Genomic DNA, 19607 nt, shown 5'->3' with positions numbered 1-19607 from the left:
ATATTAATTTTATGACAATTGATTAATATTAATTTCTCTTTACATTTTACGAACATAACATTTTAATAGGAGTTCCTCAATAATTAAGTATTTTTAGTTTAACGCCATCTGTGACTGTAGACACGGTTGTCAGTAATGGCAACACCTATCTCGCTCGCACTCATGTACTCCGCGCCTCTCTGCGCAGTCGAACGGTTCAATGACTTTGTGGGACCAGTTTCTATTTTCTCTCTGGTTCTGTCGTCGGGCCGACACGCAAGGAAGGGGGTCTTTGTTTGCGTATCACATTCGCGTTGCACGGTATCATCACTGACGGCTCCTTCGCAGTGCTTGAGACGGAATGTGCCGTGAGTGGAAGCGTCGTTCTCGCTCCTATCGTTTGTGAAATGTGTTGTAGTGGTTCAGGGTGGCGCCGTCCAATAGTGCAAGTGCAGTGAGGTGCAGTGCTGTGTTCGAGCGAGCGTGGGTCGGTACGGCCACGGCGACCGAAGTGCGTGGAGGTGGCGGCGGCCGCTCGGCCATGACCGGCGATATGCCTTTAGGGAGCGCGCACGCGTTCGGGCGTGCGTTGCTCCGGGATGGGGCGCTGCCGCCGCTGGAGCCTGGGCCGCCCGCTCCGCCCGCGACCAACGCGCAGCCGCCCGACAAGCGCCCACCGGCCGCTGCTGCAAGTCCCGAGCAGGTCATGAAGCTTTACATGAACAAACTTACCCCCTACGAACATAGAGAAATATTCGATTACCCCCAAGTGTACTTCATAGGCGCGAACGCAAAGAAACGACCTGGCTTGGTCGGCTTTCCTAATAACTGCCAGTACGACAACGAGCAAGGCTCCTACATCCACATACCACATGACCACATCGCGTATCGCTATGAGGTACTGAAAGTGATCGGTAAGGGAAGTTTTGGCCAAGTAGTAAAGGCGTACGACCACAAGAAGCGAGAGAACGTTGCACTGAAAATGGTCAGGAATGAGAAACGTTTCCACAGGCAGGCTCAAGAGGAGATTCGTATATTGGAGCACCTTAGGGAACAAGACAAAGATAACACGATGAATGTGATACACATGTTCGATTCGTTTACGTTCAGAAATCACACATGTATAACGTTTGAATTGCTATCCATAAACCTGTACGAGTTGATAAAGAAGAATAAGTTCCAGGGTTTCTCTTTGCAACTCGTCCGCAAGTTTTCACACAGCCTGTTACAATGTTTGCACGCGTTGAACAAAAACCGAATTATACACTGCGATATGAAGCCCGAAAATGTGCTGCTGAAGCAACAGGGACGCTCCGGAATTAAGGTTAGATTCATTTATTTTATTATACTAATAAACAAATAGATACATCACTAAATCCCATTACTTTATCCAAACAATTTAAAATGACTTGTTTTGATCACCTGTTCACGGCCTGAGGATATTTGGAAATCGATAGGCAATTGTTTTTAACATCTGCGTTCGGATCAGCTGACCACACCCCGAGTTCTTTATATAAGTCTTGTATTATCTTCTAAATTGTATTGAGGCATACTTATCAGAAATAAATCTCCATAGCTAAAATTAATCCTAAGGCACTTTTACTTATTTTTATAAATTGGCTAATAAAAGCCAGAAATCGTGAAAACTATTCTACAATTAAGTTATATTCGCAAAATTACTTGATGTTAATTAAGCTTCTGCGCCTAGACTATCTTTATTAAATATTGTTAATACTAAACGATCTAATATCAGTGTTAAATCCCCATAATCGACAATGCTAAATGTAAATCTTGAGCGTTAACGGCGGGTTCTATTTTAAATTAAAGTCGACACGCGATATACGAGTTTTATTTACGTCAACGTTGAAGGTTTGTTAGGAATTGGAGCCAATGTCGTGATTGCATATATATGTGCACGTGAACATTCAACCGCTCACCAGAAAAAAGTTGACCTATAAGCATACAATTGGTTGGTTTACTTGATCGTTGAATTATGAATAAACTTAAAATCTGATTTAGTGCAGGTGTCCAGAAGAAATTTAATTCATTGAAATCAATGGGATAAGTATTGTTCGTACTGTCAATTTAGGAGGAAAGATTGTCGTCCAGCACTGGGCATTAACAGGCTAAATTAAAAAATGTAAATTCAATTCATCGCGACTGTCAATTCGCGCGTTATATATAAGTGTTAATGAACTAGAATCGCCCATATAACACTGATGTGTCTACTCAACCAAGAGATTTGATCCTTTGTTTCACCTTAGGGAATATCCATAAGTTTGCCTCAGTTATTTATTATACAAATGCAATAATTTTTAACCAATATTTATATCAACTGACAAACTTAGTGGAGTGGGTGTTAATTTTGCTTTAAGCAAAAAACAATTAGTTTTGCAATAGTTGTCACTGCGGAAAAATATGTTCAGCTTTATAGTAATCGTATACTTTTAAAATTAATTTGTTAAATTATAACTTTGTTTACACAAGTGAGCCCTACTTGGATGTCATCTGATAATGCAACTCGATAAGATAATCAGTAATTTTTCCACACGTCAATCGACGCTTGTTTAATAAGGTCGACATAAATTATTGAAACAAAAAAACGTAGTTAATAATTTCTTTGTCTTTAAAAGAATTGCGTTTAACTAATGGTTATTATCGACGAAAAATTTTGTTTGATACATATCTATCATATAAATAAAATCATTCGCAAATTATGTTGCTAAGCGCAAAACTCGAACGGCTTTACTCAATTTGAGTAATTTATTTGATGGAATGCACTTAGAAAGGGTATTATGGAGTGAAAAATTAAAAAAAAAAACAAAATTAAGTTTCATTTAGCAATTAAATCTTTATTTCGGAAAAGCAGTCCCAATAGGGTAGCAAAGCAAAATGTTCCATATGTTGCGAAGTCCACGGTGGAAGTTGCCCCCCGTAAACTTTGTTTGGAATAAAATATATGTGGTTAGAGTTATACTTAATTATTTATTGAATAATTAGCGATAATAAAGACGTCATTACCATGGTATTGCTACAGTAAACTAAGCCTTTTTACCTGTACGCAACCGCTTTATTCCCTTGTGATAATTTAATGTTTAGTACATTTCTTCGGCGACGGTAAGTAGCGGTAGTTTCTTTTTAAACCGGTTACTGTTCAGGCTGCTTGAGAAACTTGACTTCTTTATAACGTCTGTGGTCTATTTAAATACTTTAAGCGGTGTTTGACAAAGTAAAATGCAAATTACGTAGAAATATGGCGTCTATGTGTTTTCACTCACACAGATTAAAGATAGGTCTAAACGATGCAGGTTTTTATTCGTACTATCGAATACTGAACAAATTTTGGTTTAGGACAATGGAAAGTTTTTTTTTATTATGTAAATATATAATGTTATATGTGATGGTGAGACCTATTTAATATGAGACAGAGTTACAGTATAATAAGTATAATTTTCACTTTAGAATGTGTGATATATGACTAAAAGAATTCTAACGACTATTCAATTAGAATCACACCGGCTCAATGGTCCATAGAAGCACATCAAAGGGTTTAAATAAATCCGAGTTAAACCGATCTTTTGAAGTTTATTCAATAGCGGATTTAAACCAACGTGGAGGTTTGCGGCCCGGACTATTGTGCATCGTTTAAAACGTTAGGTAATTTTGACTGAGTTTATCTAGACCTTGGTAGATTTATATGATGGAGGTTGCAACTTAGAAAATTACAAATCGAAAGTATATACAACATTTTTGTATGAAGTTTCATTTTATTCTAGATATGATATATTTAGTTATAACTCTGCAACTAAATCAACCTTAAAGTGTATTTTAGTTTCCATGAAAACCCGACCCAAAAACAAGTATAGAATTCTAAAACTTTTTTATGCTAATATTGGACCATATTTTTTGTAGAGATTATATTGCAGAAAGTGTATGAAGTTTATTTATCTTCAAGAATTCAGAAATTGGAGAATTGTCAGGTATAAAGTTGGCGTGCAGCATAATATCACATATGTTCAACATAATTTCGGGCTGAATTTTTCGTTTGCAGAATCAATTCTCGATTAAACTTCAAAACTGTACTTTTAAAATGACCTGCTGACACAAAAACTGGCTAACACATGTTTGCAAGCTGGTGAATGTACCTGTCTCTTTTCTGTTCACTCTGAATGAGAGAGATAGAAAACCTTTTGTTGCAGCCGGTTTGGGACGTTTCGGGTTTCTTTACTATGATCCAGATTTCTCGGTACCTGCTCTGAAAAATATTTTGACAAAAAATTGTCTTTTTTTTGACATGTTTATACCGCATGTAAAGCAGAAATTCAATATGATTCAAAGTCTTAAGATTAAATGGGTTATTAAAAATATATTTTTAATAGCCCATTTAATCTGGCACCTATTAAAAAGGTTAGATAATTAGCAACACAAATAAAAGGAAAACAAACATATAGAAAATTGTTTAAGTCTTAGAATTATTGTTAATATATTTTTGTATAATTTCTCTTCTGGCATTTGATAAACAATTCATTAATGACATAAAAGCACTCATTACCACCGCGGAAACAATCGTTCAAACTCGACTAACGACAATAATTATGCACAAATGGGATATTTTCCTGTATTTAAGTACTTAAGGCCTCATCTAACATACAGCAGTAAAAATATTCCACAACTTCTACTATAAAGGTTTTATTTTCTTGTGTGAAATGAATATAAAAAAATACGTATAATTCTTGGTATTTTACACATAGTTAGGTACTAAGGAATTTTTATAAGCTACATATAGCGGATTTTTGGACTATTAATAGTTTCAGAACTTAGTGAAATGCTCAAAAAAGCAATTTTCGTAGAAATTGGATATAATAAAATTTCGTCCGCATCACCTTTATGGCTGGAAGTCTTCCACGGTCCACTTTATAAGACACTTTCTTTTGTGGACAAGCCAACTGTGAAATTGACTACCGCTGGACGTCTTCCCTGGGAAACCTTCAATTTTTTAAAAGAACATTACTCACTGAAAGTCTGGTAACACACCCACTAAAATAGATCCATGGCATACTATACCTGCCCTATTTCCGCGTCCTGTAGGCTCGTTTGCCCCCTGAGCTATAAACAAAATTATGTCCATGCACATCCCTTGAAGCATCATATTCGTAAAAATCTATTTTTTTAAGAAGTCATTTTCCGGTTTTAAATATGGAAAAGTAGAGAGTGCATAGGCTATAATTCTACGTCAATTGCTGATTGCCATGGAAACTGTGACATGTTTGATAACACCTTAAACAAATCTTTGTTTATGGATTTTAGCTAAATAATAGTTTCGCAAACTTTAGCTTTATATAATGTGACTTACTTATGAATAGATAACAGGTTGTTGAACTAAACTAATTTCTTATCAGTGTACTTCTAATTACCTTTCTATTTGTGTCAAATTATTTTGTGAAGTTTATTTTATTATTAATATTTTTTTATCGTTATAAAGCCTGTTAAGCGATACTGAAATATGGGTTTCCAACATATTTTGTGCTTTATTAAATGGATTGTAAATGTTATGTGTAGCTTAGACAATGAGAAAAAATGATTTTTATTCTGTTAAAGTGAATTGTCAAATATATATATATACGGTGCCCTAGTATGACACAATCAAAACATACTTGTTGTAAGCATATTCAAATTCGTTAAAAAAATATACTGTACTTGAAAAGACAGCATATATTATGTATTCAGTTTAACCTGAATTATCCAAACTTGCATGATGAAACTGTTAAATTGCGTGCGCCAGAATTTTAATCACAAATTAAAATTCTTTTATGGAAATTTCATACGTATTGTTCGGTGTTTTGACCTATATTCGAGTAAATTTTATACACGTGATATAATATGAATATTAAATTGTGCAGATTGTACAATGTATGTATTTAGAGCGATTGAAATTGCATGAAATTTACAGTTTTATCGTATATGGGTAATGTAAACAAGAAGATTTGAATTTTGCATTAAATTTAATTTTTATGCCTAAACAACCATATTAAAATACATAACTCAGTCACAAGCTTAGTCCTTAGCGCTGTCAAATATCTCAAATATACAGAAAACTGTTGAAACTATATTTAAGTTTGATTAACGTTTCTAAGAATATTTATAGATATAGACTAGATACATTATTGGTTAATTTGATGTAGCAGATGTGGTAAATGCGAATTACATATTTTTGTTCAATATTTTACTTTTTTTTCAATAGTTAACTTCACTGCTACAAACCAAATGTGATAGCTGCGTAATCTGGTAGAAGATTTAACGTATTATTAAAACAAAACCCATTTTAATTAATTATGAAATTCTTAAATATAAGTCATTTTATAATATACAAATATTAAATTTAGCAGTTTTTGATGCCCAAACAACAAGTTCTTCTGTATAATTTCCAAGAATAACATGTGTGCAAGATAAAATGCATTAACTCGTACAATAAAATGGTAAAAATGTTATCTTTACAATGATCTTTCGCCCTGATCCCGCAATATATCTCACGACATTGTCTGTTCTTTTAGAAAATTCTGATAATTACTTGTTTCTTATAATGTTAAATATGAAATAACGATAACTTTAAAATAACTTCACTAAATATATCATAAGAATAATAAAGTTAATTAGCCTATTCACAATTTTGCATTCACATATGGAAAAAATATTTTACGGATTATTCAAGAAGTTCTTTCCATAGTTTTTATCAATGAGAACAAATCGCAAATCATTATTTGTGAAAAAGTGTACGACTCTTGATAATAATTGTTAAAGCTACAGATGAGCAGTGTTGATGATATAAAAGTGTCGGCACAACTCGAAACGTCTCACGAAAATTACCTAAGTTTTCGTCTTACTAAATCGAGATCGGGACTTTTTTAAAAGTAATTAATAATGTTCAGAAATAGTCGATTGGCTCTCAAGTGGAGTGGGATAATTTGGGTCATAGCGACGGGACGGTCGTTATCGATTTTCGCTATCTTACGCAAAACTGACCAATGACGCGGAACAAAAATGTTATTTATTTTATTGTTAACAACGGGTATCGATATATGTTTTAATATTTGCCGTTCTAGAGAGTACGTGTGTTTTACTTTAAGTCATTTACAACTTTATTTAAACAATATCTTTATACCTCTCGTGCCTAACAAGGACGAGACTTTATTATAGAAATGAATGTGTTTTTTTTTAATTTGATACTATATTCCATAGGAGTAGTCTGCAAAACTGTTATTATTTTTATTACTTACTAGAAGTTACTGAACTATCTACATAATTGACTACTTGGTATTGCTTGTATTAATTCACCAGTCTTGCTTGATGTGAATACAAATACGCGTAAAAAATAAAACTCTGCAACACACTATAATTCAGAGATTGTATTTCATTTATAAGATTCTCGTAAAAATATTGTATGTGGAAAATTATAATTATGAAGGTTCAAAATGTTTACTGACTGCATTATTTTGAGGCCTATTTCATACAATTCAATGTCTCTATTCGCGGATAGACTTTAATCTTGTGGTATTTCTAGCCAGTTGTATCTAGGTAGGCTAAAAGCAGATTGGGAGCTTGAGCCATTCGGTGTAATTGGGTCGATGTGATCGATGGCCCCATACCCAATTAGTGTAACGAGCTATGACGCTAATTAAAGGTTTTAGGATTATGCTAACGGTAATTAAGTATGGAATTATCGCTTCATTATCTTTAAATTTTTTTATAGAAAACATGTATGTGACTCAACATAGCTGGTAAAATTCGTTTTCCCGCAATATTGTTTTAAGAAGCACGTGTAACAATAATTAAGATTTTAGGACTTATTTCAAGTCATACTAATATTTTTGTTTATTTTTAATGATTTATCAGTATCATGGAAAAGTATTTTTGTTGCATTTTTGTTATTCACTGCCACCTCCAACTATTTGAGTTGGAGGTGGCAGTGAATAGAGGAATAATATGTTGGTATAAGACCTCACCTAATCATAGTGTTGTTTCTATGGTATCGTTCATATAATTTTGACAATATTCCAGTATCAGATTAGTAAACTAGCTAAAATGCATTGAAAGTTAAAATTGTTCCCAAAATCAAACCTTTCATAAAACTATCGTTTAGCATAAAACTTAAATTAATCTGTCTAGTCAGTCAGACTTACACGTATTTTCGTTATCGGAAAGTTTTGAAGCATTTGAAACTTTTCGGGGTTACAAAAGTTCACGAGGTGGTCGACCGTTTAACATTAAAATAACGGCGTTCATTTGTTAAAATCGATTCCGTTACTGAAGGACATGATTTTGTGGGTCATGTGAGGTGCTGTGGGTTGTGTATTAGGTGTCATTTGGTACAACATTTGTAATTGTATTGAGAATTTTTTTTTATAACATTTTTGAAGGACGAGAGGATATAGTATAAGCCTGTATGTTGCTATTAGTCAAACATCAAAAATCTTATATTTAAAACTATGCTTATAAACGACTACTTGAGAAATATTACACCGACAGAACGATAGAACCCCAAAGTGCTTACTGAACTCAGAACTTGGTGGCAAGAGTAAAACACGGTAGCAACAAACAACACCAGCTGCGTTGGTGTTGTCAAGGTCATCAAAACAAGAATTGTTCGATGTTGGGACGCAAGAAGCACGCGCTGGATTGCGATGGCGAAGTATACTTGAAGAGGGTCACGACGGCCCGTATAGTCATTGATGATGGTGATGACTTGAGAAATATTATCATACAGAGACAAAAATTCAAGATATTCGTAAAAGTAAACCATTCAATCAATTTTAATGGATTCGGTGAAACAGATCCGAATTAACAATGAAGGTTTTGAAACTGTAGTATCGGGAAACTGAAAAACAATAAAAACTTAGATAGGAACCAATATTTGTTTTCAATGAACTCACTCCGCAGAAGTTTTATGCAAATAAAAGTCGCGATTGGCTCCTACTTACAATTCAACGTTCTAATAAAATGAAGTGGAATTGATGACTTTGTTTATTTGTTTGATAAAGCCCTTCCAAATTGTGAATTTCAGAAGAAACACTTTTAATTTATAAATATTATTTATACTTTTACCCTCAGATTAAGATTTGAGACTGAGCGGTAATACTTTCGTGGTTTCGTATGTCATCAAAGTATTGGATTTCACATACCCAAAGGCGTAGTCAGTCCTAATACTTTAAAATCTCAAAATCTGTTAGTGACTTAACATATTAATGAATTATCTGTGGCTGGGTGAGTGCATTTTCATTTCAAACAAGAAAAAGCAATTACCTTTAATTTTCTTGAATTGTGATAATATTGTACAATGCACGAAAAGTTGAAGGTTTATCAATAACATTGGATGGTCATAGTAAGCCCTGCTTAAAAGTGTTATCGTGATATGTAACAGTTGACGATCAACTGGAGGGTAATATTTCTAATATACTCAATGTACATTAAAATAATCCTGCTGATGATATTATTTCCAACATGGTTAATGTTGTAACAATATCGTAGCTGTTTGGCAATTGAATCCAGAAAACCAGCCTTTGAGCAAAATGCAGGAATTATCCTAATTAAGAAAGGGGAATGTTGAGGTAGGTACCTACTTAAAGGTAAAGGTGCGTGCTCAAATTAACATTAACACAAATTTAATTTTCTAATACAAAGTGACCTGATTTGCCCGATCTGTACTCAAAACCTCGATATTTGAGATTGTGATTGAAACATTACTTAGTCATTACAGCCTACATGACTATCTAACTTAAATCTTAACAAAACAAATGTTTTTTGCTATTAATCCTTTAGAAACCGTTTCTATTTCGCTGGATGATTTATCAACTTCATATAGAAATAAGTACAACCCTCACCTTCATATTTCTGTAGTTCTGTTTTTTATAGACCATATAAATAAAAACAGGGAAACAAATGTTTTGTTCGTCTTCGATTTTTCTGTATGAACAAGTTAATAAGATAACTAGAGATGCATCGAAACGTTTTTTGGCCGATACGATACCGAAGTCGATACTCTTATAGAAATATCGCCGATACCAATACCGATACCAACGTTTATTAGATGAAAATTAAATTAGGATAAGATATATCAATTATCAAGTTTAGTAAGTCTTTAATTTTTATAAAATATAAACAATCTTCGAATAGGATGTTAGGTTTAGTTATTAAAAATTCAGAATTAAGAGTAATCATTAAAATAAAATTTATAACTGTTAATAATTAAAATTAACTTTGATAAGATTATAAATCTGTCTTTTATTTAATCTGGTATCGAAAAATACTACGCGATGGCAGTTAAAAGAGAACTAAATATTTCGTTTCTCGTTTGCAACGCACTAGATTTTTTTAAAGCGCGAAATTTGAAAAGTATCTTTGTAACGGCAATTAAAATATCGCCGATACCGATATATCGGCAAACCTTAGTATCGCCGATATATCGGTATCGGTATCGAATGCATCCCTAAAGATAACAAATCCAAATACATTGGAGTTATTTGAAAGTCCTTTAGGCCTTTCAACGCTGGCCTTTTACTAGGCCAATAGAATCACAAAAAATCTTGCTGATTTTTACGTCGGCTAAAAAGAGGTCAAATTGACGCATATCATAGTCATTATTCTTCTCTTACTTATCGCGGTCAATCGCCTATCATAAAAAGTGATTCTAAGTACATCTAAACACGACAATTGAAAGTCTGTCAATCACAGCTCGTGTGGGCTTGGCATTAACCCACTTTCGGGGCTGTGGGAGGTCGGGATTTAGGAACTGTACTGTGTTTGTAGATTGTTTGATGACTAGTAAATGTCAATAGCATTATAAATATTGGGTTTATCTTAACGGTTATTTTTTATAACGTTCTTGCTGTTTGTATTATATCTGACACTCAAATCAGATACTTGGGCATTTGTTTTGAAAGTTAAATTAAGAATACGTTATAATTACCTCCACTATAAAGACTACGATTACCCGTTTATATATATAAATCTTCTGTTGTTGTGCTTAAACTCCTAAGCGGCTGGACTGATCCTGATGGAATTTTTCGTTAGTCAAATTTTATACATCGGGACAAGGGGTTAATTTTAAGCGATACCGCCGTCTTTGGATACTCAATGCCAGGGGTTTGCGAGTGCGTACCTGGCCTTTTAAAAATTACCCTCTTTTCTTAAAGGATCCATTTTATCGGATAGCAATACATAAAATATTATTTGTAACCTTATAATAAATCGCACCTATGCACCAGGGAGAAGTTTGGCCGTGCTCCAATTGCGAAATGTCTTAAGCAATAAAGTATTAAAATTAAATATTGTTGAACCAATTCACACGGTTACCAACCAACATGAACCGAATTAATGTGAATCAATTTGAAATCGTAAAGGGTGGTAAACACAATACATGTCTGTACTAGGATTTATATTTTTTTTAAATAGTTGCGTAAGTCTGAATTAATATACGCGTACAGTCTTTTGGTTGGTCTTAGAAAACTATAAGTGACACAATTATTCTTATTAAGTAATGTATCAAATCACGAGTGAAAAACTGTAACGGCATTGCTGAGAGATATTTTACCTTGTGAATGCCCATTTAAAGTATGGGTGTATTTAGAATATTCTATTTCAAGTTTGCGAGGAAGTGTTGATTATTATTAAATATATGTATGATTGAGATATTGAAAGATTTCGATAGTTTCTTGGCAGCTCTAGGCTCTTGATTTTCTAAGCAATAATAAATAGATAGCCCCCATTTGCTATCGTTAATTTCTTTTAAAATGCCTCCTCCTTACAAGATACACAAAATTGTTCCGTGTGCTTCGTACGAACTCGAATTACCTGCATAATTCGCCAATGTTTCGGGTTTTATCGTGTTATAGTTGGATATAACCCGTTATATCCTTAACCCATTATGAGGATATTGATCTTTCCACTTCAAAAAAATATATAGAAGTAGTACTTGAAGGAGCGGGAAGACTCTGATTGTGTTGTTTAATGTATCTTTGTCGATCAATGTACCTACTTACTTGATTTCCGTTTCACATATATACTTACCTATATATTGCTTATCTATGTAATCTGTGTTGGCTTTCTGTATGGTGTTAGTGTTTTGTCTATAATATGTATAAGTATATGCTGTTAGATTACTTATAATTAAATAAATAACTCCCGCTTTTTATTGACTTCACTGTTGTATTTAACGATGCACGTAATTCATTGTAACAGGCGAAATGTGTCTTCAAAATTACAATTCGCAGTTGACTATATGATTTTACCTCTGATATTTGATTTGTAAATGAACGAATGTAAGTCCACTCACCAAGATTGGCCTAAACAAACACCAATGTTTGACAAACAATCTCAATTTTCGCGACCCACATTTGTTATCGAGGTGTAAGATAGCGATATTTGCGCTGATAACATAAATTTACAGACCGAAATTTAGTATATATTTTTTGATCCGACGATATATCAGTTAAATTAAAATTATTCTACTGAATGTAGAAATTTTTATATTTGTAATAATTATAACCCTTAATTAACATCACAATAACACAAAATAGGAGATTAAAGATATGACTAGGGATGTGCGGTCTTAATGCTAAAAGCAGTTTACCAGACAACTCTAGCATAAACAATATTCAAAAACGACATCGAACATATTGGCAAAAATATCAAAGGTTTAATGGTACATGTTGTCAATTGTTTCTTAAATGTAAATTTCGTCGGTCGGCGAGGTTTGCTTGTCTGCAGGCATTCTATGTTTTTGCATTGAGGATTCTGTTATACCGAATTTAATTAGGTGTGAATTCATTTGGAAAATTATAGTTTTTATATTAAATTAAACGTGTTAATCCTAATCTTTAAAAAAAGCCAGTCTATAAATTAAGTTCAACTAAACCATAAAACGAAAGCCATACACATTTCCTCCGGTATGAGGAACAGGAAAACCGTTTTCCATTTGGTAAATAGATTGGAGTAAATGTAATAAAGTAAGCAGGTAAGGCTTCGAGTGCGTAACTAGGTCAGAGTCGGGATCGATTGCACGCAAAGATACTGTAAATGGGCTATTCCCGCTAAGGAGACCGGCATCAAAGTGGTGCCAGGATTGAAAGAACAGTGATGCTTTGATGGGGTAATTAGCAGGGACAGTGTTATCCTTGGTGACTCTTGCAACCGGGCCTTATCTAAAGTTCCCGTAGGTATTTTAAAGTTAGGTGAAATCTAAAGAAAGCTTTTTATGGTAACGAAACAATTATGTATAAGTTTGTTAAAACTTATTACACGAATTAAATAATAAATTGTAAGTAATTGTTCTTAAAGTTCTTGAAAAAAAAAGTTCTTGAGGTCTTATATGTAGACAAAAGTATATATTTAAAGTAGATTTAAAAAGGTATTCTAAAATATGCATTATAAAAAGCCCAATTAAAATTTAATAGTTCACCTGTGAATTGCTCTCAATGTCTATTTAGCGAGAGGAAAAAGCATAATAACACGTAGAAAGTAGTAATATTCGGTGCTTACTGTAAAATTATCTGCTTTCGCTTGCGAATGCGAGCTGTGGTACATTTCACATTTAGGTTGCATCCAAATATTAAAGTGAAAATTGTTTTTAATAAAATGATAAGTGGCTTAAAAAGTCTAACGTTAAGTACTACAAAATGCATATTACAGTAAGCTCATTTTCGAGTGACCCACTTCAGGCCAGGCCAGCTGATGAGCGAGTAAGCTGTGTTTAAGAATTAAGCTAGTGCGTAGATATTTGTTTTACACATTTAAATTTTAAGAAGTTTGAATTAAACGTTTAAAACAAATAAAATCGTTCAATGAACGAAAAAAATACACTCTAGATCAAAAAGTTTCCGCACAAAGCCAATTTTGTCTAAGCACCTAAAGCTTGAAATAAAATTTAAATGTCGTAGTGTCGTTTGTAATACATATCGCACTATTAAAGGCCATTATAGGACAAAGACCTCTGTTTAAGTATTTCCGTCACGTGCTATGAATCACAATGTCTTAGTTTTCATGAAGATGTTAATTGAAGATGAAGGTTTAATCTTTATAACGGTCGTATTGGGAGGTGTGTCTCATAATGAAATACATATATGATGTTGTTCTAAAATTCAATGATTATTTTTTAACTTATCTTGGTTTTGAAATTATATACTTAGTTATGGCTTGCAGTGGTGCAGAAGCAGGTAAGGGTTCCGCGTGTATTACCAATATACGTTTGGTGTTGGCGTAAATTAAGGGTGTGAAGAATCCGGACTTTGTCCAAACTTTCACTTCCGTCGGTGAAACTCCAATACTTTTAAGACGTACAGGAGGCATACTTTGGCGGAAGTCTCCCTACTGCTGTGTTATAGGGTTTTGATGTAACAATCAGCTCGTTAATTGTAATATACATACTGACTTTGCACATACAATTACTTGTATTTATAATACGGCCTTTTGGCCATGTAAATATATATGTGGAGGTATGAATTAACATCGGATTTGCCTTCTGCCCATTTGCCCCTGGTCGATAAAAAACATAAAAATATAAAATACGACACAACCAAAAGGATATTTTCAATCTAGCTATTTTTAACGATGTCACCATTAATATATATACTTATATATAATATATCTTATCTTATCCTATATATATTTTAATTCATGGCCTATCATAAATCACAGCTACATAAACCAACAAGGTTTAGATATTACAAATTTATGACAGTACAAACACGTGTTTAATGCACAGACGTCCATTAGATATCGCTTAGATAAATACAATTATGGATTCAGCAAATAGTTTAACAAGTTTCTTTATTGAGTATTGATGTATTATTGATTATTCCACGTGTAATTGAGACTTGGAATTGGGATAATGTTTCATATTGACTTATCGGCTATATTGACCAAAATCAAAGATGCCGGCAGAATTCAATTGTATTAGGTACTAAATAAAAACGTCATCGGCCCTTACAACTATCGGTTATTACGACCGTAGTCCCTTCGATTTCGTGATTACAGATTTTGACTGTAGTCCATAAAGGTAATTATTTGCTATTTAAGAATATTTTCACATATACATTAAGTTTAGATATCCAATTCTTATGAGACCGGCAATTTTCCGGGGAGCACTCTCGCGATTGATCCCTTAGTTTCCGTAGGCGGCGGTATCACTTTACATCAGATGAACCTCCTTCCGTTTGCCCCAGGTTCTATAAAAACATAATTATTAAGAGTGACATTTCATCAGTGAAGATCATTCTTTTTGACTACCGTTAGGGAGAGTAATTTAAAAGCATCATCACAAAGCACAATCTAAAAACATAGATCTTATCTATGGTGATTTAGACGTAATTAACCATTTGGTATCTAATTTGGTAAATAACTTCAAAGATACATGCCCAATGTTGAACAATCTGAGCACATGAACAACTAAATTAAAAATCCTTCATTGCTTTCGAAATAATCTTATTTTAGTGATTTTAGTTATACCGAGAAGAGAAACCGTGTTTGAATCCGTCCTTGAGTAAACTAAAAGCAAATCTTACAAGTAAGTGAGTCAAATGAAGTTATTCCCACCATATATACTATTTTGATACTGTCGAAGGTCCGCTACAAACTATTTGTGTACATAAATTGCCCTATGTCTTCCTGACATGCATGTACCTACTGACCGATTGATGCAAACAAAATATATTACATATTTGTATTTATTGTTCGTACTGGTGCTGGACAAGGATTTGTTACTATTTTAATATTAATAGTTTGGATATAAAAGCAAATCCTTAATTCCAGAGTTTAACATTTAAAATTCCTTAATAATAAAATACACATTTGTAATATTGCAAAGTTAATTTTTTTTAATACATTTGTAGCCCACATTTATTAGGTACTGAAGTCTTCAGCAAAGACTTATTCTAAAGTAGGTTATAGAGGTAGGAATCTTCGCGACTAGATTTATCTCTTGAAGGCCCGAGCCGTAAGTAATTGAAAACCACAATTTTAATGGTTATTACGTAGAAACCATTCAGTCACGAACCATCCAAGGTTTGAAAATAAGCGAAATTATACTAAGGTATTTTGCAACAAAAACTTAGATGCATAATGTAATTTCATGGTTAACAGGACTATTAAATAATAATATGTAGTTAAAATAATAGATCTGTTGTTTTTGTTAGTTTTTCACAGTATTCTTAATATGAAGGTTGAATTTGCGCAATAAAATAATTAATTTTTAGTTTAGTTAAGTACTATTGTATTGCATTCAATTAAATTTTATCCTCCTTGTCCTATTTCATAAACCGTTTGTAATAATTAGTTTGGGTTATATAGCTTAATTTCGTAAATAATTTCACATTTCTAAAACAATTATACACAATAAGTAATTTGAATCATTATTTATACTAAATAATTTTTTAAAATTACGTCATACAATAAAATAAACGGAATGATAATCATTATTGTAATGTAGTCGTCTTGACTATCTGTTCAATCATAAAAATTAATGCCACACTAAAATTAGCTCTGTTTCATTGTCTTAAAGTTATGTTTTCCCCGTCGCATGTCATAGGATGTATAATGAATCGCTTGAGATATGACCGCAATAAATGACGTTTGACCTCGGCAAAAATGTCATTTTGACGTTGTCACTTTGATATGCGGGCGTCAGGATAGAATCTATTTGCAAACGATATTCATCCCGTAACCTTAAATGCAGGGGCAGATGCACTTTGTACTGAATATTTTATCTGTGTAACATATATTACGCTACATTGTTTCAGTTAAATCTTCGCAGTTAAACTGCCGTTGTTCTTGAGTGTCATTGCAATATCTAGGTATTATAAAGCGTAGTACTTGTAATGTATGTAAATGGAAGTTTTAAAATTCCTTTAGTATCGACAAAATATGTTTGCTTTGTTATTAAATCCAAACTGTAAAACTTTTGCTTATACCCGTAATTCCACGTATAATAAAAAAACACAGCTCTTCTTCCCTATATATATCTAAGCATTATCTTGCATCGTATGTTTCTTTGATGCTTTTTTAAGACAAGTAGGTGTCAGTCCTATACCTGACGAATGTCTAAGACATGTTGGTGTTCTCTCAATGTTTGTCTTTATTTAAGCATGTGATCAAAATTGAATACTTAAATCAGGTTTTCAGCGCACACTGTCATACGTATACGCAAATAAACATTTATAATATGTATTATAAAAAATCTTACCTTTTAATCATACCAGCGTAATGGTAATATATTTAATTTAATACTAAACTTTTAAATAACCAGACATATGACTCGGGTAATAAATATTTATCGACTACCAATAAACTGATAGAGGTAAAAGTCACAGAGTATATTTTATTTTAATGCTTTCCGGCGATTGTTACATCTGCTCGGACGGAATCGTGTTTTCCTTTACAATTGATTAGCTATTGTTTTGCTTGTACTGGGTTGCTATGCCTATTTAAGTATGTAACTTAAAACATTTGGAAAATAAAACATAGGTATAAATTTATTTATATTTCATATGGGTCGCCTACAAAATTTTTGTACCGTAGAACTTTAAAAAATAAAGAAGAAATTAGTTCCATATACCTGTTTATTTATTTATTTGGAAACAAAACATATACATCTTTACAATAAAAAAGTTAAAATAAACACATTGGATGTATCCACAAAGGTTTCACTAATAAAAAATGTTAAATATTTTAACAGTATTCAAATAATAAATATTGTACACGAAAGTTATTAATGCAATAAAATAATTTCGTATAAGTAGCATCAGAACAAAAAGAATTTGACAATAATTTTAGTTCGTTACATTAATTTGACATTATTCAGTTCTTTTGCAATGGTCGCTTGGCCTTGTCACAACAGATTTTCAGTGAGGCAGGTTTTATTGGATTTTCTTCTCTGATTTCTCTCAATTCGTTGGTTATCTGTACATAATGGATACGCAATCACAATAAATGACGATATCGGTCCGAGGGTCACCCCTCTCAAAATAACCGCCAGTTATCCCGACTTCCCGATATTCATTACGCTAAGTGCTCAAGATCAATAGAATTTTTATCACTAACGAGGGATATTGTGAAAGAGTTAAAAACGTAAGATCGGTTGCGGTCCATCGAACGTTCCGCAACACTTGAGATGTGGGCTAACGTTAAGTAGTGTCCTCGGGAACAGCGATAGCGTCATAAGATATAAAGTAGACCGGGCATGGAAACTATGCTTTAGTAATTTGAAGAATTGTTTGTCAAAATCCTAATGCGTATAATGGGATCACGTTCATGGTCGCTGAAGAATACAAAGCTGGATGGACATTATATTGCCGTTCATTTTTCGTTCGCGGTACGATCTCGTTCTGGTAAATTCAAATCCAATAACTATTTATTCATGTAGGTAACATAATGTACCTTTATGAACGTCAAAAAAGAAATATACATTAAATGCTTCTAATTTTCATTTACTGCCAGTTTTCGAATCAAGGGCGTAGAACGGAAGAGAAGAACTGGCAATAAACTCCGCCACTCTTTTTATTCGCCAAGTTTTATCTTATACACAACGTTTGAAGTAGCTGCAACTATTACATCATGTTCCATATGACATCTTAAGTAATAAAGAATAATAAAATAAATTAATAACAAAGATTTGTCCTCTATCAGCAGGAGGCATAGGAGCACGCACTTATATTCTCGTGGGAACAACACGCAAATAAATAGTAGGAATAACTAATATCACCGCATTCACGAATTCAAGTACGACCAGTCACCACAAGTAGCTCCCGTTCACGAGTATGACGCATGGCCAGCTAAATAAATGTTATTAATAAAATTTGTGCGCATTCTACTATCCGAAATAGTAATTTTTCGATCGAATTTCACCAGACCGAGATTGGAATGATAATAGTATTGTATATAGTAAGTGCTATTATAGGATAGATCCAGCCTAAGTCCAAGTATACACAAAAACCGAAAAAGAACATCCAAATCTCCACCATCATCATCCAATTTCGAAGTCTTACGAAATATGCCTCTTCATAATAGGGATCTTTTATTTTCTTTTGGTTAGATGAGGCGATAAACTGTACCCTTTATATTTTATTTGGATAATGTACGCTACGGGTTACTTTTATGTAACCCACAACCATTTAAAAGAAGTTCTAAAAATTATATCGACCAAGCAAAGAAAACATTTATTCATTGATTTTTATTCATTACTACTAATAGCCTTAAAAAGGGATATTGAAGCTTTTCTGTCTTACCGCTATCCGCCATGCTGCCCGCTTCCGCGACTTGCATATGCCACTTGCGTTGGCATGTGTTGTGATCTTTATCCGTTCCTTCTCTAACAGTTAATGTATGATTTTTTTTAATAATTGTTTAAAGGTTATTTTACACATAAGAGTGTTAATCAAATATGAAGTGAAACGAGCGTTATGAATTTTTGCTATTCTACAAATAGACGCGGAAATTTTCTTACGCAATGCGTAATTAACCTTGAGTGAGGGTATTTCATAAATTCGTGCGAACGTCTTGACATTGTAAACATTTCAATTTATTTATCGGACCCTAAAATAGGTGGTGACGTTGGATAGAAAGATTTTTACCAACTCACTCATGAT

The 19607-nt window shown here is 33.2% G+C and overlaps 1 protein-coding gene across 4 annotated transcripts in view; it reads left to right on the top strand.

The window, feature by feature from the left end:
- The first annotated feature begins 169 nt into the window (after positions 1–169).
- The window catches only part of LOC110998988 (dual specificity tyrosine-phosphorylation-regulated kinase 2), a 120065-nt gene continuing 100627 nt past the window's right edge, over positions 170–19607 (top strand). For 3 of the 4 annotated variants that reach the window (XM_045630941.1, XM_045630939.1, XM_045630940.1), the window contains exon 1: positions 170–1303. In XM_045630941.1, coding sequence (XP_045486897.1) covers positions 521–1303 — 783 coding nt within the window. In that variant the 5' untranslated portion in view covers positions 170–520. The remainder of the gene's footprint in view (positions 1304–19607) is intronic. The other variant, XM_022267819.2, reaches the window with a different exon arrangement.

The sequence above is a fragment of the Pieris rapae genome, chromosome 13, assembly GCF_905147795.1.
Source record: "Pieris rapae chromosome 13, ilPieRapa1.1, whole genome shotgun sequence".
Taxonomy (NCBI): Eukaryota; Metazoa; Arthropoda; class Insecta; order Lepidoptera; family Pieridae; genus Pieris; species Pieris rapae.
Note: the sequence above shows the minus strand (reverse complement) of the source record. Positions and strands in the feature narration are given on the sequence as shown.